The 27,935-nt window shown below is 42.1% G+C and overlaps 1 protein-coding gene across 2 annotated transcripts in view; it reads left to right on the top strand.

Moving 5' to 3' along the window:
- The window catches only part of LOC100136308 (atrial natriuretic peptide receptor 3), an 88,253-nt gene that overhangs the window by 12,124 nt on the left and 48,194 nt on the right, over nt 1–27,935 (top strand). For both annotated transcript variants that reach the window (XM_036936534.1, XM_036936535.1), the window contains exons 2-3: nt 23,164–23,286; nt 25,861–26,036. In XM_036936534.1, the coding sequence (XP_036792429.1) occupies nt 23,164–23,286; nt 25,861–26,036 (299 nt within the window). The remainder of the gene's footprint in view (nt 1–23,163; nt 23,287–25,860; nt 26,037–27,935) is intronic.

The following is a 27,935-nucleotide window of genomic DNA, read 5'->3' as shown; positions in this document are numbered from 1 at the left end:
AATTGTCACCATATTCATTCTCATCTGAAAGTTGTACATTCTTGGTTATCTTCACGAAGCCTGGCTAACAAGTTGAATCAGCAATTCAAAATTGGGTTTAATTATTTATTTACTAAATACCTAACTAATCACACAGAATTACATATACACAGAATGGATCATACATTGATTACAAATGATGTCATAAAGAAAAACGTCCCTAGCGGACGGAACAGATATGACAACACAAAGGAAAGGGGTTGGGTTTTGAATGAAAGAGCGGGAAGACTAAGGAACAAAGAGATTTTGTTCCTTAGCAGACACTCTGCCCGTCCTCTCCTAGCCCACGTCTACAGTTGCTGTTCTAATGCGACGGCTAGGAGGTATCACTAAGGGTTCAAAGTTCATACCAAGTTGCCATGCTATATGCTCATGCTACAGTATATTCTGGCTGGTATAGTCAAAATTCATCATTCCGGCGTGTAGGTTGTCACCTTCACATTGAAATTCAATTTCGTTAGGTTCTTGCTGAGGTTGGCATAGTTCTGTAGGTGGTCTTTGTCCTTTCAACGTGGGGACCTCAAGTCCACATGTCCTTGGAACAGGAAGTTGAATTTTCGCCAACGGGTTTATATAGTGGTGAAAGAAGGGTGTGGTTCATAGTTTACAACCAGTGTCTGTTCACTTGGGCGGGGCCTCTGAGTGAGCAGAGTTTCTCTATGACAAACCGTTCTCTAATTTAAGAAGCTAAAATTACATTTAATCTTTTCACAAATAGTTTCATATTTAAACATTTAAATTGCACAACATTTCCACGTGAATCTGATAACTAGAATGTGTAGACTTTCCAAGATACAGTTTTTGTCATCCTGTCATTAGTAATAATATCTCAGACGCCAACTTATCTGACATCATATTCATTAAGTACCGACGCATATTTTAAACTGGTTGGATTACCGAAATATGGTTCCTTTTCTCACCTTTTGATGTTACCAGACTCTCTATGTTACAAAGGCATTTCCAATAGTCACATCAGTAGAGTAGAGAGAGGAAAAAGGGGAAAGGTGTTTATGGGGGTCATAAACCTCCCCAACGGGCCAACGTCAGGACAGTTGGGTATGTACACATCAAACCATGTCTCTGTTGTCGCAGCACATGGAGGTGCAGTACATATTTACCCACTGTTCTCTTCTTTTCATGGAACAAGCTATTCAAGCTAGAATAAGCTGCTTTGTACTGTGTTATTAACTAGTAACAGTAATGTACTGTGTTATTAAATAGTAACAGTAATGTACTGTGTTATTAACTAGTAACAGTAATACTGTGTTGTTAACTAGTAACAGTAATGTACTGTGTTATTAACTAGTAACAGTAATGTACTGTGTTATTAACTAGTAACAGTAATGTACTGTGTTATTAACTAGAAACAGTAATGTACTGTGTTATTAACTAGTAACAGTAATACTGTGTTGTTAACTAGTAACAGTAATGTACTGTGTTATTAACTATTAACAGTAATGTACTGTGTTATTAACTAGTAACAGTAATACTGTGTTGTTAACTAGTAACAGTAATGTACTGTGTTATTAACTAGTAACAGTAATGTACTGTGTTATTAACTAGTAACAGTAATGTACTGTGTTATTAACTAGTAACAGTAATGTACTGTGTTATTAACTAGTAACAGTAATGTACTGTGTTATTAACTAGTAACAGTAATGTACTGTGTTATTAACTAGAAACAGTAATGTACTGTGTTATTAACTATTAACAGTAATGTACTGTGTTATTAACTAGAAACAGTAATGTACTGTGTTATTAACTAGAAACAGTAATGTACTGTGTTATTAACTATTAACAGTAATGTACTGTGTTATTAACTAGTAACAGTAATGTACTGTGTTATTAACTAGTAACAGTAATGTACTGTGTTATTAACTAGTAACAGTAATGTACTGTGTTATTAACTAGTAACAGTAATGTACTGTGTTATTAACTAGAAACAGTAATGTACTGTGTTATTAACTAGAAACAGTAATGTACTGTGTTATTAACTATTAACAGTAATGTACTGTGTTATTAACTAGAACAGTAATGTACTGTGTGTTATTAACTAGTAACAGTAATGTACTGTGTTATTAACTAGTAACAGTCATTCTGAGTTATTAACTAGTAACAGTAATGTACTGTGTTATTAACTAGTAACAGTAATGTACTGTGTTATTAACTAGTAACAGTAATGTACTGTGTTATTAACTAGTAACAGTAATGTACTGTGTTATTAACTAGTAACAGTAATGTACTGTATTATTAACTAGTAACAGTAATGTACTGTGTTTTTAACTAGTAACAGTCATGTACTGTGTTATTAACTAGTAACAGTAATCTACTGTATTATTAACTAGTAACAGTAATGTACTGTGTTTTTAACTAGTAACAGTAATGTACTGTGTTATTAACTAGTAACAGTAATGTACTGTATTATTAACTAGTAACAGTAATGTACTGTGTTTTTAACTAGTAACAGTAATGTGTACTGTGTTATTAACTAGTAACAGTAATGTACTGTGTTATTAACTAGTAACAGTAATCTACTGTATTATTAACTAGTAACAGTAATGTACTGTGTTTTTAACTAGTAACAGTAATGTACTGTGTTATTAACTAGTAACAGTAATGTACTGTATTATTAACTAGTAACAGTAATGTACTGTGTTTTTAACTAGTAACAGTAATGTGTACTGTGTTATTAACTAGTAACAGTAATGTACTGTGTTATTAACTAGTAACAGTAATCTACTGTATTATTAACTAGTAACAGTAATGTACTGTGTTTTTAACTAGTAACAGTAATGTACTGTGTTATTAACTAGTAACAGTAATGTACTGTATTATTAACTAGTAACAGTAATGTACTGTGTTTTTAACTAGTAACAGTAATGTGTACTGTGTTATTAACTAGTAACAGTAATGTACTGTGTTGTTAACTAGTAACAGATAAAACTGCCTTTGACTTCAACCTGCCGTGTTAGTGAAGTCAAACCCCTTTGGATCAGTTATCTGTACAGCTGCTGCGACTATCTTTTAATTTCTTTGATATTTTTCTCCTCCGTGTTCTCGGGCCGTCTGCTGCTCCCTCATCTTCTCCGAGCAGAGCAGGCAGGCCCGTTGCACTAGCGACTCCAGACTCCGCACAGACACAGCGTGTACAGAAGCTCTCGTTCACATTCGCTTGTAAATATCAAAAATTATCAAAAATGACATTCGGTAGTTTTTAACTATATATGTATAACTTTATAAACTGGACTGCCTCTCTTTGCAAAAAAAGTATGTTTTGTTTGCTTTCGTTAGCATATTTAGTTAGCAGCCTCCATGGAAATGTGCTATTACTTGTAATTATTTTGTTATAATTTTTTGTGTTTTTGTTTGGCGCCACCTAGTGTACCAAGCCGGTAATACTGTAAATCCGAGGTTGAAAGAAGGATGGTAGGAAGATATGACAATCTCGATACCGCCCAACCCTAGCGCACACAGGGTATAACCCTCTATAGGATAATGATACGAGCCTCAATACTCAGGGTATGACCCTCTATAGGATAACGATACGAGCCTCAATACTCAGGGTTTTACTCTCTATAGGATAATGATACAAGCCTCAATACTCAGGGTATGACCCTCTATAGGATAATGATACAAGCCTCAATACTCAGGGTATGCCCCTCTATAGGATAATGATACAAGCCTCAATACTCAGGGTATTACTCTCTATAGGATAATGATACAAGCCTCAATACTCAGGGTATGACCCTCTATAGGATAATGATACGAGCCTCAATACTCAGGGTATGACCCTCTATTGGATAATGATACGAGCCTCAATACTCAGGGTATGACCCTCTATAGGATAATGATACGAGCCTCAATACTCAGGGTATGATCCTCTATAGGATAATGATACAAGCCTCAATACTCAGGGTATGACCCTCTATAGGATAATGATACAAGCCTCAATACTCAGGGTATGACCCTCCATAGGATAACGATACGAGCCTCAATACTCAGGGTATGACCCTCTATAGGATAATGATACGAGCCTCAATACTCAGGGTATGACCCTCTATAGGATAACGATACGAGCCTCAATACTCAGGGTATGACTCTCTATAGGATAATGATACGAGCCTCAATACTCAGGGTATGACCCTCTATAGGATAATGATACGAGCCTCAATACTCAGGGTATGACCCTCTATAGGATAATGATACAAGCCTCAATACTCAGGGTATTACTCTCTATAGGATAATGATACGAGCCTCAATACTCAGGGTATGACCCTCTATAGGATAATGATACGAGCCTCAATACTCATACAGGGTATGACCCTCTATAGGATAATGATACGAGCCTCAATACTCAGGGTATGACCCTCTATAGGATAATGATACGAGCCTCAATACTCAGGGTATGACCCTCTCTCTATAGGATAATGATACGAGCCTCAATACTCAGGGTATGACTCTCTATAGGATAATGATACGAGCCTCAATACTCAGGGTATGACCCTCTATTGGATAATGATACGAGCCTCAATACTCAGGGTATGACTCTCTATAGGATAATGATACGAGCCTCAATACTCAGGGTATGACCCTCTATAGGATAACGATACGAGCCTCAATACTCAGGGTATGACCCTCTATAGGATAACGATACGAGCCTCAATACTCAGGGTATGACTCTCTATAGGATAATGATACGAGCCTCAATACTCAGGGTATGACTCTCTATAGGATAATGATACGAGCCTCAATACTCAGGGTATGACTGTCTATAGGATAACGATACGAGCCTCAATACTCAGGGTATGACTCTCTATAGCCCTCAAACTCAACTCTGGACAAAGCCAGTTCCACTGCATTGTTTCATTGTATCTCTCTAATCCGGGACTGATTTAAACCTTTGGACACCAGGTGGATGATTCCCCTCTAATCCGGGACTGATTTAAACCTTTGGACACCAGGTGGATGATTCCCCTCTAATCCGGGACTGATTTAAACCTTTGGACACCAGGTGGATGATTCCCCTCTAATCCGGGACTGATTTAAACCTTTGGACACCAGGTGGATGATTCCCCTCTAATCCGGGACTGATTTAAACCTTTGGACACCAGGTGGATGATTCCCCTCTAATCCGGGACTGATTTAAACCTTTGGACACCAGGTGGATGATTCCCCTCTAATCCGGGACTGATTTAAACCTTTGGACACCAGGTGGGTGCAATGGATTATCAGGTAGAACAGAAAAGCAGCAGACTCCGGACCTCGTAGCCTTACTCGTTTCATACTCCACCTCGGTAGGATAATGATAAACAAACGTGCACTGTATGCAAGAATAGTTGCTTCACAACGTGTACATTGTCAGTTGTTTTAGCTTGTCATATTGTAGACGTTTAGACCATGTTTGAGAAACACATGCACTGTACATCATGAACCCAAGTTTAGTGACATTAAAGGGACAATCCTGAATTTGTGTTTTACCCAGACGGCAGTCCCACCCCTTCTTCTTTGCTGGAAAGATGAGGGAGTGGATGGGGGCCGGAGATATTGAACCACTCTCAAATTCATTGATGGAAAAAAAACTTAAATATTGAATATTGTACCTTTTTATGAACATGTGAAACTCCTCAACTTGTTTTTAAAAAAAAGCAGAGAAATGTTGACAGTTCAACCAACTATCAATGGAATCTATTACACCTCTATATCTGTAGGTGTTGTCATCAGAGAGCCAATGGTTGAGGCTACGCTGCCTACCTAGTTCTACAGTACAGACAGAGAAGAGAGAAAGAGTGCCAGAGACAGAGACACAGAGACACAGAGACACAGAGACACAGAGACACAGAGACACAGACAGACAGACAGACAGACAGACAGACAGACAGACAGACAGACAGACAGACAGACAGACAGACAGACAGACAGACAGAGAGACAGACAGACAGACAGACAGACAGACAGACAGAGACAGAGAGAGACAGAGACAGAGACAGAGACAGAGACAGACAGAGACAGAGAGAGACAGAGACAGACAGACAGACAGACAGACAGACAGACAGACAGACAGACAGACAGACAGACAGAGACAGAGAGAGACAGAGACAGACAGACAGAGAGAGACACAGACAGACAGACAGACAGTACATAGCCCCGAGTCAGCCTAGCTTGTTAAGGCTCTGGCATCAAGGTCAGGAGACGTCATTGGGATGGTTTCCATCAACATTGACGTCTTTTTTTTCGATTCATACATAACCTGCCTGTTATTATCACAGCATGCTGTTACGTTTCCATTCCCAACATGTTGCAGCGGCTGACATGGCCTAAACGTCACCAGCACAATGGAATGCAAAACACAAAAGAGGACTATTGACATGGATCCTTGCCTTGTGGGCACGGCATCAACACATCCCTTCAATAACGACCCAGAGATTTAATGAGATGTATTAGTATACTACACTATGATTTACTTTACATCTATTAATGTCGGGATGGTATGGTTAAAGTGACTACGCGTATATGATGAACAGAGAGTAGCAGAAGCGTTAAAAGAGGTGGTGGTGGGTGGTGGGACACAATGCAGATAGCCTGGTTAGCCAATGTGGGGGAGCACTGGTTGGTCGGCCCAATTGAGGTAGTATGTACATGAATGTATAGTTAAAGTGACTATGCATGTATGATAAACAGAGAGTAGCAGCAGCATAAAAGAGGGGGGGGGGGGGGGGGGGGTACACAATGCAAATAGTCATTTGGTTACCTGTTCAGGAGTCTTATGGCTTGGGGGGTAAAAACTGTTGAGAAGCCTTTTTGTCCTAGACTTGGCACTCCAGTACCTCTTGCCATGCGGTAGTAGAGAGAACAGTCTATGACTGGGGTGGCTGGGGTCTTTGACAGTTTTTAAGGCCTTCCTCTGACACCGCCTGGTGTAAAGGTCCTGGATGGCAGGCAGCTTTGCCCCAGGGATATACTGGGCCGTACGCACTACCCTCTGAAGTGCCTTGCGGTCGGAGGCCGAGCAATTGTCGTACCAGGTGGTGATGCAACCGGCCAGGATGCTCTCGATGTTGCAGCTGTAGAACCTTTTGAGGATCTCAGGACCCATGCCAAATCTTTTTAGTTTCCTGAGGGGGAATAGGCTTTGTCATGCCCTCCTCATGACTGTCTTGGTGTGTTTGGACCAATCTAGTTTGTTGTTGATGTGGACACCAAGGAATTTGAAGCTCTCAACCTGCTCCTCTACAGCCCCGTCGATGAGAATGGGGACGTGCTCAGTGCTCCTTTTCCTGTAGTCCACAATCATCTCCTTAGTCTTGGTTACGTTGAGGGATAAGTTGTTATTCTGGCACCACCCAGCCAGGTCTCTGACCTCCTCCCTACAGGCTGTCTCATCGTTGTTGGTGATCAGGCCTACCACTGTTGTGTCGTCAGCAAACTTAATGATGGTGTTGGAGTCGTGCCTGGCCATGCAGTCGTGGGTGAACAGGGAGTACAGGAGGGGACTGAGCATGCACCCCTGAGGGGCCCCTGTGTTGAGGATCAGCGTGGCAGATGTGTTGCTACCTACCCACACCACCTGGGGGCGGCCAGTCAGGAAGTCCAGGATCCAGTTGCAGAGGGAGGTATTTAGTCCCAGTTTCCTTAGCTTAGTGATGAGCTTTGAGGGTTGAACGCTGAGCTGTAGTCAATGAACAGCATTCTCACATAAGTGTTCCTTTTGTCCAGGTGGGAAAGGGCAGTGTGGAGTGCAACTCTGTGGATACACGTGGCGTCTCCATCATTAACCAATCCAACTCTGTGGATACACGTGGCGTCTCCATCATTAACCAATCCAACTCTGTGGATACACGTGGAGTCTATTTTGGTTTGGTCAGGGCGTGAGTTGGGGTGGGTATTCTATGTTCTATGTTGTGTAGTTCTATGTTTTGGCCGGGTAGGGTTCTCAATCAGGGACAGCTGTCTATCTTTGCCTCTGATTGAGAACCATACTTAGGCGGCCCTTTTTCCCACCTGTGTTTGTGGGAAGTTGACTTTGTTTAGGGCACATAGCCTTTAGCTTCACGGTTTGTTTTTTGTTGTGTTTATTGTTTTGTTCCGCGTTTTTTTTTCCAAATAAAAAGAGAAATGTACTCTCACCACGCTGCACCTTCTTCCTTTAACGGCCGTGACAGACACAGTAGACTTGTTTTTACATCGATCATAAGTAGTTGTTCCAATACATCAAAGAGAGACAGAGAGACACAGAGAGAGAGAGAGAGAGACAGACACAGAGACTGGGAGAGTGAGAAACAGAGAGAGAGAGACAGAGAGAGAGGGACAGACACAGAGACTGGGAGAGTGAGAAACAGAGAGAGAGAGACAGAGAGAGAGGGACAGACACAGAGACTGGGAGAGTGAGAAACAGAGAGAGAGAGACAGAGAGAGAGGGACAGACACAGAGACTGGGAGAGTGAGAAACAGAGAGAGAGAGACAGAGAGAGAGGGACAGACACAGAGACTGGGAGAGTGAGAAACAGAGAGAGAGAGACAGAGAGAGAGACAGAGAGAGGGACAGATAGACACACACACAGAGACTGGGATAGTGAGAAACAGAGAGAGAGAGACAGAGAGAGAGACAGAGAGAGGGACAGATAGACACACACACACAGAGACTGGGATAGTGAGAAACAGAGAGAGAGAGACAGAGAGAGAGACACACAGAGAGAGAGAGAGGGACAGATAGACACACACACAGAGACTGGGATAGTGAGAAACAGAGAGAGAGAGAGAGAGAGACAGAGAGAGGGACAGATAGACACACACACACAGAGACTGGGAGAGTGAGAAACAGAGAGAGAGAGACACAGAGAGAGGGACAGATAGACACACACACACAGAGACTGGGATAGTGAGAAACAGAGAGAGAGAGACAGAGAGAGAGACAGAGAGAGGGACAGATAGACACACACACACAGAGACTGGGAGAGTGAGAAACAGAGAGAGAGAGACACAGAGAGAGGGACAGATAGACACACACACACAGAGACTGGGATAGTGAGAAACAGAGAGAGAGAGACACAGAGAGAGGGACAGATAGACACACACATAGAGACTGAGAGAGTGAGAAACAGAGAGACAGACAGAGAGACAGAGAGAGAGAGAGAGAGAGAGAGAGAGAGAGAGAGAGACAGACAGACAGACAGAGACACACAGAGAGAGAGAGAGAGAGAGAGAGAGAGACAGACAGACAGACAGACAGACAGACAGACAGACAGACAGACAGAGACACAGATAGAGAGAGACAGACAGAGAGAGAGACAGAGACAGAGAGAGAGACAGAGAGAGAGAGAGAGACAGAGAGAGAGACAGACAGACAGACAGACAGACAGACAGACAGACAGACAGACAGACAGACAGACAGAGACACAGATAGAGAGAGACAGAGAGAGAGAGAGAGACAGGCAGACAGAGACAGACAGACAGGCAGACAGAGACACAGATAGAGAGAGACAGACAGAGAGAGAGACAGACAGACAGACAGACAGACAGACAGACAGACAGACAGACAGAGACACAGATAGAGAGAGACACAGATAGAGAGAGACACAGAGAGAGAGAGAGAGAGACAGACAGACAGAGAGAGAGAGACAGACAGAGACACAGAGAGAGAGAGACACACAGAGAGAAAGAGAGAGAGAGTGAGGCAGAAGCACAGAGAGTGACACACACACACAGAGGACTGTTGTGTTCCTCTCTCTCGGCATTCCTAATTAAAGGGTGCTGTAGTGCCGGCAGCACCAGCAGCAGGAGCACTGAGATGAAGAGTGTCCCTCTTTCTGGGAGCAGGAGGATATTCCAGGAGCCATGAGGCGCTGCGCGCTAGCCCCCACCGACCAGCCACCCCGACCCTCCACTATAGTGACAGAGCTGTGGGAATGGTCCAGCAGACGCTGGATTTATCCCAAATATAACCCTATTCCCTAAACTGTGCACTACTTCTGACCAAAGCCTCATGGACACAGGTCAACAGTAGTGCACTCTACAGGGGATAGGCTGCCATTTGGCACTCAGTGTCTTGATGTGCCCTATTGACCACGGCTAGTCGACGCTGGGACACTCTGACAAGTTATTTCCAAACCCTCCGACTCGCCTTGTTGGTTGTTTGTCTGTTTGTTGTTTATTTTAAAAACCCTAACATTTCCATGGTTACCAGACAGGTTTTCTGTGGATATTTGGGTGACGGCTGAGGGCTGTAGGGTCTGTACTGTAGGGTCTGTATCTACTGTAGGGTCTGTATATACTGTAGGGTCTGTATCTACTGTATCTACTGTAGGGTCTGTATCTACTGTAGGGTCTGTATCTACTGTAAGGTCTGTATCTACTGTATCTACTGTAGGGTCTGTATCTACTGTAGGGTCTGTATCTACTGTAAGGTCTGTATCTACTGTATCTACTGTAGGCTCTGTATCTACTGTATCTGCTGTAAGGTCTGTATCTACTGTAGGGCCTGTATCTACTGTAGTGTCTGTATCTACTGTAGGGTCTGTATCTACTGAATGCATTTTATCTACTGTATCTACTGTATCGACTGTAGGGTCTGTATCTACTGTATCTTCTGTAAGGTCTGTATCTACTGTAGGGTCTGTATCTACTGTATCTACTGTAGGGTCTGTATCTACTGTAGGGTCTGTATCTACTGTAAGGTCTGTATCTACTGAATGCATTTTATCTACTGTAGGGTCTGTATCTACTGTATCTACTGTAGGGTCTGTATCTACTGTAAGGTCTGTACCTACTGTAGGGTCTGTATCTACTGTAGGGTCTGTATCTACTGTAGGGTCTGTATCTACTGTATCTACTGAAGGGTCTGTATCTACTGTAGGGTCTGTATCTACTGTAGGGTCTGTATCTACTGTATCTACTGTAGGGTCTGTATCTACTGTAGGGGCTGTATCTACTGTGTCTACTGTATCTACTTTAGGGTCTGTATCTACTATAGGGTCTGTATCTACTGTAGGGTCTGAATCTACTGTATCTACTGTAAGGTCTGTATCTACTGTAGGTTCTGTATCTACTGTAAGGTCTGTATCTACTGTAAGGTCTGTATCTACTGTAGGTTCTGTATATACTGTAGGGTCTGTATCTACTGTATCTACTGTAGGGTCTGTACTGTAGGGTCTGTATCTACTGTAGGGTCTGTATCTACTGTAGGGTCTGTATCTACTGTATCTACTGAAGGGTCTGTATCTACTGTAGGGTCTGTATCTACTGTATCTACTGTAGGGTCTGTATCTACTGTGTCTACTGTATCTACTTTAGGGTCTGTATCTACTGTAGGGTCTGTATCTACTGTATCTACTGTAAGGTCTGTATCTACTGTAGGGTCTCTATCTACTGTAAGGTCTGTATCTACTGTGTCTACTGTAAGGTCTGTATCTACTGTAGGGTCTGTATCTACTGTATCTACTGTATCTACTGTAGGGTCTGTATCTACTCTATCTACTGTAGGGTCTGTATCTACTGTAAGGTCTGTATCTACTGTAGGTTCTGTATTTACTGTAAGGTCTGTATCTACTGTAAGGTCTGTATCTACTGTAAGGTCTGTATCTACTGTAGGTTCTGTATATACTGTAGGGTCTGTATCTACTGTATCTACTGTAGGGTCTGTACTGTAGGGTCTGTATCTACTGTAGGGTCTGTATCTACTATAGGGTCTGTATCTACTGTATCTATTGTAAGGTCTGTATCTACTGGAGGGTCTGTATCTACTGTAAGGTCTCTATCTACTGTAGGGTCTGTATCTACTGTATCTACTGTAGGGTCTGTATCTACTGTAAGGTCTGTATCTACTGTGTCTACTGTAGGGTCTGTATCTACTGTAGGGTCTGTATCTACTGTATCTACTGTATCTACTGTAGGGTCTGTATCTACATTAAGGTCTGTATCTACTGTAGGTTCTGTATTTACTGTAAGGTCTGTATCTACTGTAAGGTCTGTATCTACTGTAAGGTCTGTATCTACTGTAGGTTCTGTATATACTGTAGGGTCTGTATCTACTGTATCTACTGTAGGGTCTGTACTGTAGGGTCTGTATCTACTGTAGGGTCTGTATCTACTGTAGGGTCTGTATCTACTGTATCTACTGAAGGGTCTGTATCTACTGTAGGGTCTGTATCTACTGTAGGGTCTGTATCTACTGTATCTACTGTAGTGTCTGTATCTACTGTAGGGGCTGTATCTACTGTGTCTACTGTATCTACTTTAGTGTCTGTATCTACTATAGGGTCTGTATCTACTGTATCTATTGTAAGGTCTGTATCTACTGGAGGGTCTGTATCTACTGTAACGTCTCTATCTACTGTAGGGTCTGTATCTACTGTATCTACTGTAAGGTCTGTATCTACTGTAGGGTATGTATCTACTGTAAGGTCTGTATCTACTGTATCTACTGTATCTACTGTAGGGTCTGTATCTACTCTATCTACTGTAGGGTCTGTATCTACTGTAAGGTCTGTATACTGTATCTACTGTAGGGTCTGTATCTACTGTAGGGTCTGTATCTACTGTATCTACTGTAGGCTCTGTATCTACTGTAGGGTCTGTATCTACTGTATCTACTGTAGGGTCTGTATCTACTGTATCTACTGTATCTACTGTAGGGTCTGTATCTACTGTAGGGTCTGTATATACTGTAGGGTCTGTATCTACTGTATCTACTGTAGGGTCTGTATCTACTGTAGGGTCTGTATCTACTGTAAGGTCTGTATCTACTGTATCTACTGTAGGCTCTGTATCTACTGTATCTGCTGTAAGGTCTGTATCTACTGTAGGGCCTGTATCTACTGTAGTGTCTGTATCTACTGTAGGGTCTGTATCTACTGTATGTTCTGTATCTACTGTATCTACTGTAGGGTCTGTATCTACTGTAAGGTCTGTATCTACTGAATGCATTTTATCTACTGTATCTACTGTATCGACTGTAGGGTCTGTATCTACTGTATCTTCTGTAAGGTCTGTATCTACTGTAGGGTCTGTATCTACTGTATCTACTGTAGGGTCTGTATCTACTGTAAGGTCTGTACCTACTGTAGGGTCTGTATCTACTGTAGGGTCTGTATCTACTGTAGGGTCTGTATCTACTGTATCTACTGAAGGGTCTGTATCTACTGTAGGGTCTGTATCTACTGTAGGGTCTGTATCTACTGTATCTACTGTAGGGTCTGTATCTACTGTAGGGGCTGTATCTACTGTGTCTACTGTATCTACTTTAGGGTCTGTATCTACTATAGGGTCTGTATCTACTGTAGGGTCTGAATCTACTGTATCTACTGTAAGGTCTGTATCTACTGTAGGTTCTGTATCTACTGTAAGGTCTGTATATACTGTAAGGTCTGTATCTACTGTAGGTTCTGTATATACTGTAGGGTCTGTATCTACTGTATCTACTGTAGGGTCTGTACTGTAGGGTCTGTATCTACTGTAGGGTCTGTATCTACTGTAGGGTCTGTATCTACTGTATCTACTGAAGGGTCTGTATCTACTGTAGGGTCTGTATCTACTGTATCTACTGTAGGGTCTGTATCTACTGTGTCTACTGTATCTACTTTAGGGTCTGTATCTACTGTAGGGTCTGTATCTACTGTATCTACTGTAAGGTCTGTATCTACTGTAGGGTCTCTATCTACTGTAAGGTCTGTATCTACTGTGTCTACTGTAAGGTCTGTATCTACTGTAGGGTCTGTATCTACTGTATCTACTGTATCTACTGTAGGGTCTGTATCTACTGTAAGGTCTGTATCTACTGTAGGTTCTGTATTTACTGTAAGGTCTGTATCTACTGTAAGGTCTGTATCTACTGTAAGGTCTGTATCTACTGTAGGTTCTGTATATACTGTAGGGTCTGTATCTACTGTATCTACTGTAGGGTCTGTACTGTAGGGTCTGTATCTACTGTAGGGTCTGTATCTACTATAGGGTCTGTATCTACTGTATCTATTGTAAGGTCTGTATCTACTGGAGGGTCTGTATCTACTGTAAGGTCTCTATCTACTGTAGGGTCTGTATCTACTGTATCTACTGTAAGGTCTGTATCTACTGTAGGGTCTGTATCTACTGTAAGGTCTGTATCTACTGTGTCTACTGTAGGGTCTGTATCTACTGTAGGGTCTGTATCTACTGTATCTACTGTATCTACTGTAGGGTCTGTATCTACTGTAAGGTCTGTATCTACTGTAGGTTCTGTATTTACTGTAAGGTCTGTATCTACTGTAAGGTCTGTATCTACTGTAAGGTCTGTATCTACTGTAGGTTCTGTATATACTGTAGGGTCTGTATCTACTGTATCTACTGTAGGGTCTGTACTGTAGGGTCTGTATCTACTGTAGGGTCTGTATCTACTGTAGGGTCTGTATCTACTGTATCTACTGAAGGGTCTGTATCTACTGTAGGGTCTGTATCTACTGTAGGGTCTGTATCTACTGTATCTACTGTAGTGTCTGTATCTACTGTAGGGGCTGTATCTACTGTGTCTACTGTATCTACTTTAGTGTCTGTATCTACTATAGGGTCTGTATCTACTGTATCTATTGTAAGGTCTGTATCTACTGGAGGGTCTGTATCTACTGTAAGGTCTCTATCTACTGTAGGGTCTGTATCTACTGTATCTACTGTAAGGTCTGTATCTACTGTAGGGTATGTATCTACTGTAAGGTCTGTATCTACTGTGTCTACTGTAGGGTCTGTATCTACTGTAGGGTCTGTATCTACTGTATCTACTGTATCTACTGTAGGGTCTGTATCTACTCTATCTACTGTAGGGTCTGTATCTACTGTAAGGTCTGTATACTGTATCTACTGTAGGGTCTGTATCTACTGTAGGGTCTGTATCTACTGTATCTACTGTAGGCTCTGTATCTACTGTAGGGTCTGTATCTACTGTATCTACTGTAGGGTCTGTATCTACTGTATCTACTGTATCTACTGTAGGGTCTGTATCTACTGTAGGGTATGTATCTACTGTATCTACTGTAGGGTCTGTATCTACTGTAGGGTCTGTATCTACTGTATCTACTGTAGGGTCTGTATCTACTGTATCTACTGTATCTACTGTAGGGTCTGTATCTACTGTAGGGTATGTATCTACTGTATCTACTGTAAGGTTTGTATCTACTGTAGGGTCTGTATCTACTGTATCTACTGTATCTACTGTAGGGTCTGTATCTACTGTAGGGTCTGTATCTACTGTAGTGTCTGTATCTACTGTATCCACTGTATCTACTGTAGGGTCTGTATCTACTGTATCTACTGTATCTACTGTATCTACTGTAGGGTCTGTACCTACTGTATCCACTGTAGAGTCTGTATCTACTGTATCTACTGTATCTACTGTAGGGTCTGTATCTACTGTAGGGTCTGTACCTACTGTAGGGTCTGTATCTACTGTATCTACTGTAGGGTCAATACCTACTGTATCTACTGTAGGGTCTGTATCTACTGTAAGGTCTGTATCTACTGTAAGGTCTGTATCTACTGTAGGTTCTGTATATACTGTAGGGTCTGTATCTACTGTATCTACTGTAGGGTCTGTACTGTAGGGTCTGTATCTACTGTAGGGTCTGTATCTACTATAGGGTCTGTATCTACTGTATCTATTGTAAGGTCTGTATCTACTGGAGGGTCTGTATCTACTGTAAGGTCTCTATCTACTGTAGGGTCTGTATCTACTGTATCTACTGTAAGGTCTGTATCTACTGTAGGGTCTGTATCTACTGTAAGGTCTGTATCTACTGTGTCTACTGTAGGGTCTGTATCTACTGTAGGGTCTGTATCTACTGTATCTACTGTATCTACTGTAGGGTCTGTATCTACTGTAAGGTCTGTATCTACTGTAGGTTCTGTATTTACTGTAAGGTCTGTATCTACTGTAAGGTCTGTATCTACTGTAAGGTCTGTATCTACTGTAGGTTCTGTATATACTGTAGGGTCTGTATCTACTGTATCTACTGTAGGGTCTGTACTGTAGGGTCTGTATCTACTGTAGGGTCTGTATCTACTGTAGGGTCTGTATCTACTGTATCTACTGAAGGGTCTGTATCTACTGTAGGGTCTGTATCTACTGTAGGGTCTGTATCTACTGTATCTACTGTAGTGTCTGTATCTACTGTAGGGGCTGTATCTACTGTGTCTACTGTATCTACTTTAGTGTCTGTATCTACTATAGGGTCTGTATCTACTGTATCTATTGTAAGGTCTGTATCTACTGGAGGGTCTGTATCTACTGTAAGGTCTCTATCTACTGTAGGGTCTGTATCTACTGTATCTACTGTAAGGTCTGTATCTACTGTAGGGTATGTATCTACTGTAAGGTCTGTATCTACTGTGTCTACTGTAGGGTCTGTATCTACTGTAGGGTCTGTATCTACTGTATCTACTGTATCTACTGTAGGGTCTGTATCTACTCTATCTACTGTAGGGTCTGTATCTACTGTAAGGTCTGTATACTGTATCTACTGTAGGGTCTGTATCTACTGTAGGGTCTGTATCTACTGTATCTACTGTAGGCTCTGTATCTACTGTAGGGTCTGTATCTACTGTATCTACTGTAGGGTCTGTATCTACTGTATCTACTGTATCTACTGTAGGGTCTGTATCTACTGTAGGGTATGTATCTACTGTATCTACTGTAGGGTCTGTATCTACTGTAGGGTCTGTATCTACTGTATCTACTGTAGGGTCTGTATCTACTGTATCTACTGTATCTACTGTAGGGTCTGTATCTACTGTAGGGTATGTATCTACTGTATCTACTGTAAGGTTTGTATCTACTGTAGGGTCTGTATCTACTGTATCTACTGTATCTACTGTAGGGTCTGTATCTACTGTAGGGTCTGTATCTACTGTAGTGTCTGTATCTACTGTATCCACTGTATCTACTGTAGGGTCTGTATCTACTGTATCTACTGTATCTACTGTATCTACTGTAGGGTCTGTACCTACTGTATCCACTGTAGAGTCTGTATCTACTGTATCTACTGTATCTACTGTAGGGTCTGTATCTACTGTAGGGTCTGTACCTACTGTAGGGTCTGTATCTACTGTATCTACTGTAGGGTCAATACCTACTGTATCTACTGTAGGGTCTGTATCTACTGTATCTACTGTATCTACTGTAGGGTCTGTATCTACTGTAGGGTCTGTACCTACTGTAGGGTCTGTATCTACTGTATCTACTGTAGGGTCTGTACCTACTGTAGGGTCTGTATCTACTGTATCTACTGTAGGGTCTGTATCTACTGAATCTACTGTAGGGTCTGTATCTACTGTATCTACTGTAGGGTCTGTATCTACTGTAAGGTCTGTACCTACTGTAGGGTCTGTATCTACTGTATCTACTGTATCTACTGTAGGGTTACTTAGCCGTACGTCTCCAGGGGAAGAGTTCAATTAAATTAAATTCAAATAAAATTTACAAAAATTGTCACATGCGCCAAATACAACAGGTGTAGAGCTTAGAGTGAAATTCGTACCTACAAGCCCTTAACCAACAATGCAGTTTAAAAACAAAATGCAGTTAAGAAAGTACTTACTAAAATAAACTGAAGTAGAAAATAAATAAATAAAAAATAAGAAAATAATAAAAATAACTCATAATGAAAGAGCAACAATAAAATAACAGTAGTGAGGCTATATGGAGGGGTTACCGGTGCAGAGTCAATGTTCGGCGGCACAGGTTAGACGAGGTAATTGTTGTGATACGTACACGTAGAGAGAGATTCTAGGCGTATACACATATCTCCCTCTGACTTGTTCTTCAACATGATCCTCTACTAGAAGTACGTAGCTTCACTTTGTAGTTCTGACTGACATGATCAACAGCCTAATGCTATTAAGACTTTGTAGGAGACACATACCCCTAGCTGTGACATCCTTTCCCGTCATTATCACCTGGTTGTTCCTGGTGACATCACCTGGTTGTTCCTGGTGATATCACCTGGTTGTTCCTGGTGATATCACCTGGTTGTTCCTGGTTGTTCCTGGTGATATCACCTGGTTGTTCCTGGTGCTATCACCTGGTTGTTCCTAGTGATATCAACTGGTTGTTCCTGGTGATATCACCTGGTTGTTCCTAGTGATAGCACCTGGTTGTTCCTGGTGACATCACCTGGTTGTTCCTGGTGATATCACCTGGTTGTTCCTGGTTGTTCCTGGTGATATCACCTGGTTGTTCCTGGTGCTATCACCTGGTTGTTCCTAGTGATATCAACTGGTTGTTCCTGGTGATATCACCTGGTTGTTCCTAGTGATAGCACCTGGTTGTTCCTGGTGACATCACCTGGTTGTTCCTGGTGATATCACCTGGTTGTTCCTGGTTGTTCCTGGTGATATCACCTGGTTGTTCCTGGTGCTATCACCTGGTTGTTCCTAGTGATATCAACTGGTTGTTCCTGGTGATATCACCTGGTTGTTCCTAGTGATAGCACCTGGTTGTTCCTAGTGATATCACCTGGTTGTTCCTAGTGACATCACCTGGTTGTTCCTAGTGATATCACTAATATCACCTGTTTGTTCCTAGTGATATCACCTGGTTGTTCCTAGTGATATCACTAATATCACCTGGTTGTTCCTAGTGATTCACCTGGTTGTTCCTAGTGATATCACCTGCTTGTTCCTAGTGATATCACCTGGTTGTTCCTAGTGATATCACCTTGTTGTTCATCGTGATATCACCTGGTTGTTCCTAGTGATATCACCTTGTTGTTCATCGTGATATCACCTGGTTGTTCCTAGTGATATTACCTGGTTGTTCCTAGTTACATTGCCTTGTTTTTTAGTATGTGTTGTAGTAGTGCTCTGTATGGGTCCACATGAAATATGATTAAAGAGATTACCTTTGATTATTATTTATCTTTCAGTGGTAATCTTATGCAATGTCCCACCCTCTACCAGGAAAATCTGTGATGGCAAACTGCTTTTGAAGACCGACGTTTAATGTATTTAATTGACAGGGCATTGGCCTCTACCGTCCTCTCTGGTTGAGTGCCGGGCTAGGAGAGTACTCTAAGTAATTGGGCACTTCTGAAATCAGCCACAAAGACTCAAGTGGGCTCAACACTTTTCTGTGTGTTTGTGTGTGTGTCTGTTTGTGTGTGTGTGTGTGTGTGTCACATTTTTTTTTAGGTGCAAAACATTACCTAATTGTGTGCTTCATCATTTTTTCTAACAGTTGAAAGAGTATGGAGTGGTGCTTTCTATCCCTCCTACGGTAACTGGACACTTGATCAGTTAAACATGTTTCAGCCATAAATTCTCCTATAGGGTGTCTTTTTGGGACACATGATACTAAAGAAATCCAGGACAAGGAAAACCCTAAGTCCCATAGGGGACCCTATTTCCTATTTATACTACTGCCCTATTTCCTATATAGTGCACTACTCAATACTACAGCCCTATTCTCTATTTATACTACTGCCCTATGCTCTATATAGTGCACTACTCTATACTACTGCCCTATGCTCTATGTAGTGCACTACTCTATACTACTGCCCTATTCTCTATTTATACTACTGCCCTATTGCCTATAGAGTGCACTACTCTATACTACAGCCCTATTCTCTATTTATACTACTGCCCTATTGCCTATAGAGTGCACTACTCTATACTACTGCCCTATTCTCTATATAGTGCATTACTCAATATTACAGCCCTATTCTCTATTTATACTACTGCCCTATTGCCTATATAGTGCACTACTCTATACTACAGCCCTATTCTCTATTTATACTACTGCCCTATTGCCTATATAGTGCATTACTCAATACTACAGCCCTATTCTCTATTTATACTACTGCCCTATTGCCTATATAGTGCACTACTCTATACTACAGCCCTATTCTCTATTTATACTACTGCCCTATTGCCTATATAGTGCACTACTCTATACTACAGCCCTATTCTCTATTTATACTACTGCCCTATTGCCTATATAGTGCATTACTCAATACTACAGCCCTATTCTCTATTTATACTACTGCCCTATTGCCTATATAGTGCACTACTCTATACTACAGCCCTATTCTCTATTTATACTACTGCCCTATTGCCTATATAGTGCACTACTCTATACTACAGCCCTATTCTCTATTTATACTACTGCCCTATTGCCTATAGAGTGCACTACTCTATACTACTGCCCTATGCTCTATATAGTGCACTACTCTATACTACTGCCCTATGCTCTATGTAGTGCACTACTATATACTACAGCCCTATTCCCTATATAGTGCACTACTTTATACTACAGCCCTATTCCCTATATATTGCACTACTTTATACTACAGCCCTATTCTCTATATAGTGCACTACTTTATACTACAGCCCTATTCCCTATATAGTGCACTACTTTATACTACAGCCCTATTCCCTATATATTGCACTACTTTATACTACAGCCCTATTCCCTATATAGTGCACTACTCTATACTACAGCCCTATTCTCTATTTATACTACTGCCCTATTGCCTATATAGTGCATTACTCAATACTACAGCCCTATTCTCTATTTATACTACTGCCCTATTGCCTATATAGTGCACTACTCTATACTACAGCCCTATTCTCTATTTATACTACTGCCCTATTGCCTATAGAGTGCACTACTCTATACTACAGCCCTATTCTCTATTTATACTACTGCCCTATTGCCTATATAGTGCACTACTCTATACTACAGCCCTATTCTCTATTTATACTACTGCCCTATTGCCTATAGAGTGCACTACTTTATACTACAGCCCTTTCTCTATTTATACTACAGCCCTATTCCCTATATAGTGCACTACTTTATACTACAGCCCTATTCCCTATATATTGCACTACTTTATACTACAGCCCTATTCTCTATATAGTGCACTACTTTATACTACAGCCCTATTCCCTATATAGTGCACTACTTTATACTACAGCCTTATTCCCTATATAGTGCACTACTTTATACTACAGCCCTATTCCCTATATAGTGCACTACTTTATACTACAGCCCTATTCCCTATATAGTGCACTACTTTATACTACAGCCCTATTCCCTATATATTGCACTACTTTATACTACAGCCCTATTCCCTATATAGTGCACTACTTTATACTACAGCCCTATTCCCTATATAGTGCACTACTTTATACTACAGCCCTATTCCCTATATATTGCACTACTTTATACTACAGCCTTATTCCCTATATAGTACACTACTTTATACTACAGCCCTATTCCCTATATATTGCACTACTTTATACTACAGCCCTATTCCCTATATAGTACACTACTTTATACTACAGCCCTACTCCCTATATAGTGCACTACTTTATACTACAGCCCTGGTATAAAGAGCATTTGGAAAGAATTCAGACCCCTTGACTTTTTCAATTTTTGTTATGTTACAGGCTTATTCTAAAATGTATCAATCTACACACAATACCCCATAATGACATCACAATACCTCATAATGACATCACAATACCCCATAATGACATCACAATACCCCATAATGACATCGCAATACCTCATAATGACATCACAATACCCCATAATGATATCACAATACCCCATAATGACATCACAATACCCCATAATGACATCGCAATACCCCATAATGACATCACAATACCCCATAATGACATCACAATACCCCATAATGATATTGCAATACCCCATAATGACATCACAATACCCCATAATGACATCACAATACCCCATAATGACATCACAATACCCCATAATGACATTTTTTTTACCTTTATTTAACTAGGCAAGTCAGTTAAGAACAAATTCTTATTTTCAATGAAATGACCGGATGTGCCCAGTGGGATGCTCCATTTCCACGTTGAAATGACCGGATGTGCCCAGTGGGATGCTCCATTTCCACGTTGAAATGACCGGATGTGCCCAGTGGGATGCTCCATTTCCACTCCAGCTTTAAGAAAAAAGTCATTTGTCAATTGTATTGTGAACATTATTTTATTAAACAGTCTCCTTTGTATGTAGTTGTAGTCTTGTTGAAATGGGTTGAGGTGTAACACTGGTTCATGTCTTCTGGTCTTGTTAAAACTGGTTGAGGAGTAACACTGGTTCATGTCTTCTGGTCTTGTTGAAATGGGTTGAGGAGTAACACTGGTTCATGTCTTCTGGTCTTGTTAAAACTGGTTGAGGAGTAACACTGGTTCATGTCTTCTGGTCTTGTTGAAACTGGTTGAGGTGTCAAACTGGTTCATGTCTTCTGGTCTTGTTGAAATGGGTTGAGGAGTAACACTGGTTCATGTCTTCTGGTCTTGATGAAATGGGTTGAGGTGTCAAACTGGTTCATGTCTTCTAGTCTTGTTGAAATGGGTTGAGGTGTCAAACTGGTTCATGTCTTCTAGTCTTGTTGAAATGGGTTGAGGAGCAACACTGGTTCATGTCTTCTGGTCTTGATGAAATGGGTTGAGGTGTCAAACTGGTTCATGTCTTCTGGTCTTGTTGAAATGGGTTGAGGAGCAACACTGGTTCATGTCTTCTGGTCTTGTTGAAATGGGTTGAGGTGTCAAACTGGTTCATGTCTTCTAGTCTTGTTGAAATGGGTTGAGGTGTCAAACTGGTTCATGTCTTCTAGTCTTGTTGAAATGGGTTGAGGTGTCAAACTGGTTCATGTCTTCCAGTCTTGATGAAATGGGTTGAGGTGTCAAACTGGTTCATGTCTTCTGGTCTTGTTGAAATGGGTTGAGGTGTCAAACTGGTTCATGTCTTCTAGTCTTGTTGAAATGGGTTGAGGTGTCAAACTGGTTCATGTCTTCCAGTCTTGATGAAATGGGTTGAGGTGTCAAACTGGTTCATGTCTTCTGGTCTTGTTGAAATGGGTTGAGGTGTCAAACTGGTTCATGTCTTCTGGTCTTGTTGAAATTGGTTGAGGAGCAACACTGGTTCATGTCTTCTGGTCTTGTTGAAATGGGTTGAGGTGTCAAACTGGTTCATGTCTTCTGGTCTTGTTGAAATTGGTTGAGGAGCAACACTGGTTCATGTCTTCTGGTCTTGTTGAAATGGGTTGAGGTGTCAAACTGGTTCATGTCTTCTGGTCTTGTTGAAACTGGTTGAGGTATAACAACTGGTTCCTTCATGTTGATCTCTTCCAGTTGTTATCATGTGTGCGGGAGCTGACATGGTCCGAGACATCATGCTAGCTGCTCATCGACGGAGGCTCACTAATGGCAGCTACATCTTCTTCAACATCGAACTCTTCAACTCCACATCTTATGGTAACACTACTCCCAGCCCTACATATACACTGAACCGAAATATAAATGCAACTAATTAAAGTGTTGGTCCCATGTTTCACAAGCTGGAAATGAATATATGTTCCATACGCAAAAACAAATAAAATGTTGTGCACAAATTTGTTTACATCCCTGTTAGTGAGTATTTCTAATTTGCCAAGATAATCCATTCACCTGCCAGGTGTGTCATATCAAGAAGCTGATAAAACAGCATGGTCTTTTACACAGGTGCACCTTGTGCTGGGGGACAACAACAAAAAAAAAAGGCCATGCTAAAATGTGCAGTTTTGTCACACGACACAATGCCTCACATGTCTCGAGTTTTGATGGAGTCTGATGGTGGGGTGGCAGGTAGCCTAGCTAGTTTAAATGTAGTTGGCTAAGGTGACTTCAGCTGTACACAGTGATGGTGGGGTGGCAGGTAGCCTAGCGGTTAGAGCGTTGGGTCAATAATCAAAAGGTCGGCTCGTTCAAATTCCAGACCTGCATACCATGTACATCTGTAGGTCCAGACCTGCATACCATATACATCTGTAGGTCCAGTCCTGCATACCATGTACATCTGTAGGTCCAGACCTGCATACCATATACATCTGTAGGTCCAGACCTGCATACCACGTACATCTGTAGGTCCAGACCTGCATACCATATACATCTGTAGGTCCAGACCTGCATACCACGTACATCTGTAGGTCCAGTCCTGCATACCATATACATCTGTAGGTCCAGACCTGCATACCATATACATCTGTAGGTCCAGACCTGCATACCATATACATCTGTAGGTCCAGACCTGCATACCATATACATCTGTAGGTCCAGACCTGCATACCATATACATCTGTAGGTCCAGACCTGCATACCACGTACATCTGTAGGTCCAGTCCTGCATACCATATACATCTGTAGGTCCAGACCTGCATACCACGTACATCTGTAGGTCCAGACCTGCATACCATGTACATCTGTAGGTCCAGACCTGCATACCATATACATCTGTAGGTCCAGACCTGCATACCATATACATCTGTAGGTCCAGACCTGCATACCATATACATCTGTAGGTCCAGACCTGCATACCATGTACATCTGCAGGTCCAGACCTGCATACCATGTACATCTGTAGGTCCAGACCTGCATACCATATACATCTGTAGGTCCAGACCTGCATACCATGTACATCTGCAGGTCCAGACCTGCATACCATGTACATCTGTAGGTCCAGACCTGCATACCATATACATCTGTAGGTCCAGACCTGCATACCATATACATCTGTAGGTCCAGACCTGCATACCATATACATCTGTAGGTCCAGACCTGCATACCATATACATCTGTAGGTCCAGACCTGCATACCATATACATCTGTAGGTCCAGACCTGCATACCATATACATCTGTAGGTCCAGACCTGCATACCATATACATCTGTAGGTCCAGACCTGCATACCATATACATCTGTAGGTCCAGACCTGCATACCATATACATCTGTAGGTCCAGACCTGCATACCATATACATCTGTAGGTCCAGTCCTGCATACCATATACATCTGTAGGTCCAGTCCTGCATACCATATACATCTGTAGGTCCAGACCTGCATACCATATACATCTGTAGGTCCAGATCTGCATACTATATATATCTGTAGGTCCAGACCTGCATACCATATACATCTGTAGGTCCAGACCTGCATACCATATACATCTGTAGGTCCAGTCCTGCATACCATATACATCTGTAGGTCCAGACCGCATACCACGTACATCTGTAGGTCCAGTCCTGCATACCATATACATCTGTAGGTCCAGTCCTGCATACCATATACATCTGTAGGTCCAGTCCTGCATACTATATATATCTGTAGGTCCAGACCTGCATACCATATACATCTGTAGGTCCAGACCTGCATACCATATACATCTGTAGGTCCAGTCCTGCATACCATATACATCTGTAGGTCCAGACCGCATACCACGTACATCTGTAGGTCCAGTCCTGCATACCATATACATCTGTAGGTCCAGTCCTGCATACCATATACATCTGTAGGTCCAGTCCTGCATACCATATACATCTTTAGGTCCAGTCCTGCATACCATATACATCTGTAGGTCCAGTCCTGCATACCATGTACATCTGTAGGTCCAGTCCTGCATACCATGTACATCTGTAGGTCCAGTCCTGCATACCATATACATCTGTAGGTCCAGTCCTGCATACCATGTACATCTGTAGGTCCAGTCCTGCATACCATATACATCTGTAGGTCCAGTCCTGCATACCATATACATCTGTAGGTCCAGTCCTGCATACCATATACATCTGTAGGTCCAGTCCTGCATACCATATACATCTATAGGTCCAGTCCTGCATACCATATACATCTGTAGGTCCAGTCCTGCATACCATATACATCTGTAGGTCCAGACCTGCATACCATGTACATCTGTAGGTCCAGTGTTGCACTGCATGGTGACAGACATTAGTAGATAAACATTTCAGCATGTTAGCAATTTCACCACTTTTTCTCTCTCCTCGTATGGTCTCCTAGGCAACGGCTCGTGGAAGCGAGGGGATAAGCACGACAGTGAGGCGCGACAAGCGTACTCTGCCCTCAACACGGTCACGCTGCTCCGGACGGTCAAACCAGAGTTTGAGAACTTCTCTCTAGAGGTCAAGAGGTCCATTCAGAAGGCTGGCCTACCGGACTGTGACGACTGTGACAACGTACGTAAGTCTACCCTGCCCCGTGTGGCTCCGATGGTAGAGCGTGGTGCTTGGTGCAACGCCACGGTCACTACTGTATGTCTGAAAAAATGTGAAAGAAGATAGAGCTAAACCCTCAGTGAAGACTGTGACTGTGTCCGGAAAATAGTTTTAGCGATTGGCAGGCCGCAAGGCAGGCCGAATGGCAGGCCGCATGGCAGGCCGCATGGCAGGACGAATGGCAGGCCGCATGGCAGGCCGCATGGCAGGCCGCATGGCAGGCCGAATGGCAGGCCGCATGGCAGGCTGAATGGCAGGCCACAACAGTTAGCCAAGAGTCTTGATCAGCCAAATTGATTGACGTTTATTGAGGTGATCAGCTGGATTGATTGATGTTTATTGAGGTGATCAACTGAATTGATTGACGTTTATGAGGTGAGAGACATGGCAAGTGGCAGCTTGGTCCTGGAGCTGTGGAAAAGCATATTTTGATCAGCATGCCGTTGACTGACTTTTCTTCCGCTTTCTTAGTTGATATTTTGTCTTGTTGAGGACAGTCCTAACGTGTTGTCTTGTTGAGGACAGTCCTAATGTGTTGTCTTGTTGAGGACAGTCCTAACGTGTTGTCTTGTTGAGGACAGTCCTAATGTGTTGTCTTGTTTAGGACAGTCCTAATGTGTTGTCTTGTTGACGACAGTCCTAATGTGCTGTCTTGTTGAAGACAGTCCTAACGTGTTGTCTTGTTGAGGACAGTCCTAATGTGTTGTCTTGTTGAGGACAGTCCTAATGTGTTGTCTTGTTGAGGACAGTCCTAACGTGTTGTCTTGTTGAGGACAGTCCTAATGTGTTGTCTTGTTGAGGACAGTCCTAATGTGTTGTCTTGTTGAAGACAGCCCTAGCATGTTGTCTTGTTGAGGACAGTCCTAACGTGTTGTCTTGTTGAGGACAGTCCTAATATGTTGTCTTGTTGAGGACAGTCCTAATGTGTTGTCTCGTTGAGGACAGTCCTAATGTGTTGTCTTGTTGAAGACAGTCCTAATGTGTTGTCTTGTTGAGGACAGTCCTAACGTGTTGTCTTGTTGAGGACAGTCCTAATGTGTTGTCTTGTTGAGGACAGTCCTAATGTGTTGTCTTGTTGAGGACAGTCCTAATGTGTTGTCTTGTTGAAAACAGTCCTAATGTGTTGTCTTGTTGAGGACAGTCCTAACGTGTTGTCTTGTTGAAAACAGTCCTAATGTGTTGTCTTGTTGAGGACAGTCCTAATGTGTTGTCTTGTTGAGGACAGTCCTAATGTGTTGTCTTGTTGAGGACAGTCCTAATGTGTTGTCTTATTGAGGACAGTCCTAACGTGTTGTCTTGTTGAAGACAGTCCTAATGTGTTGTCTTGTTGAGGACAGTCCTAATGTGTTGTCTTGTTGAGGACAGTCCTAATGTGTTGTCTTGTTGAGGACAGTCCTAATGTGTTGTCTTGTTGAGGACAGTCCTAATGTTTTGTCTTGTTGAGGACAGTCCTAATGTGTTGTCTTGTTGAAGACAGTCCTAATGTGTTGTCTTGTTGAGGACAGTCCTAATGTGTTGTCTTGTTGAGGACAGTCCTAATGTGTTGTCTTGTTGAGGACAGTCCTAATGTGTTGTCTTGTTGAAGACAGTCCTAATGTGTTGTCTTGTTGAGGACAGTCCTAACGTGTTGTCTTGTTGAGGACAGTCCTAATGTGTTGTCTTGTTGAGGACAGTCCTAATGTGTTGTCTTGTTGAGGACAGTCCTAATGTGTTGTCTTGTTGAGGACAGTCCTAACGTGTTGTCTTGTTGAGGACAGTCCTAATGTGTTGTCTTGTTGAGGACAGTCCTAACGTGTTGTCTTGTTGAGGACAGTCCTAATGTGGGAACTGGAACACATTGTCGAACACGTCAATCCAGAG

The sequence above is a fragment of the Oncorhynchus mykiss genome, chromosome 11 (genome assembly GCF_013265735.2).
Source record: "Oncorhynchus mykiss isolate Arlee chromosome 11, USDA_OmykA_1.1, whole genome shotgun sequence".
In the NCBI taxonomy this organism is placed as follows: Eukaryota; Metazoa; Chordata; class Actinopteri; order Salmoniformes; family Salmonidae; genus Oncorhynchus; species Oncorhynchus mykiss.
This window is presented reverse-complemented; position numbering and strand designations above follow the sequence as displayed.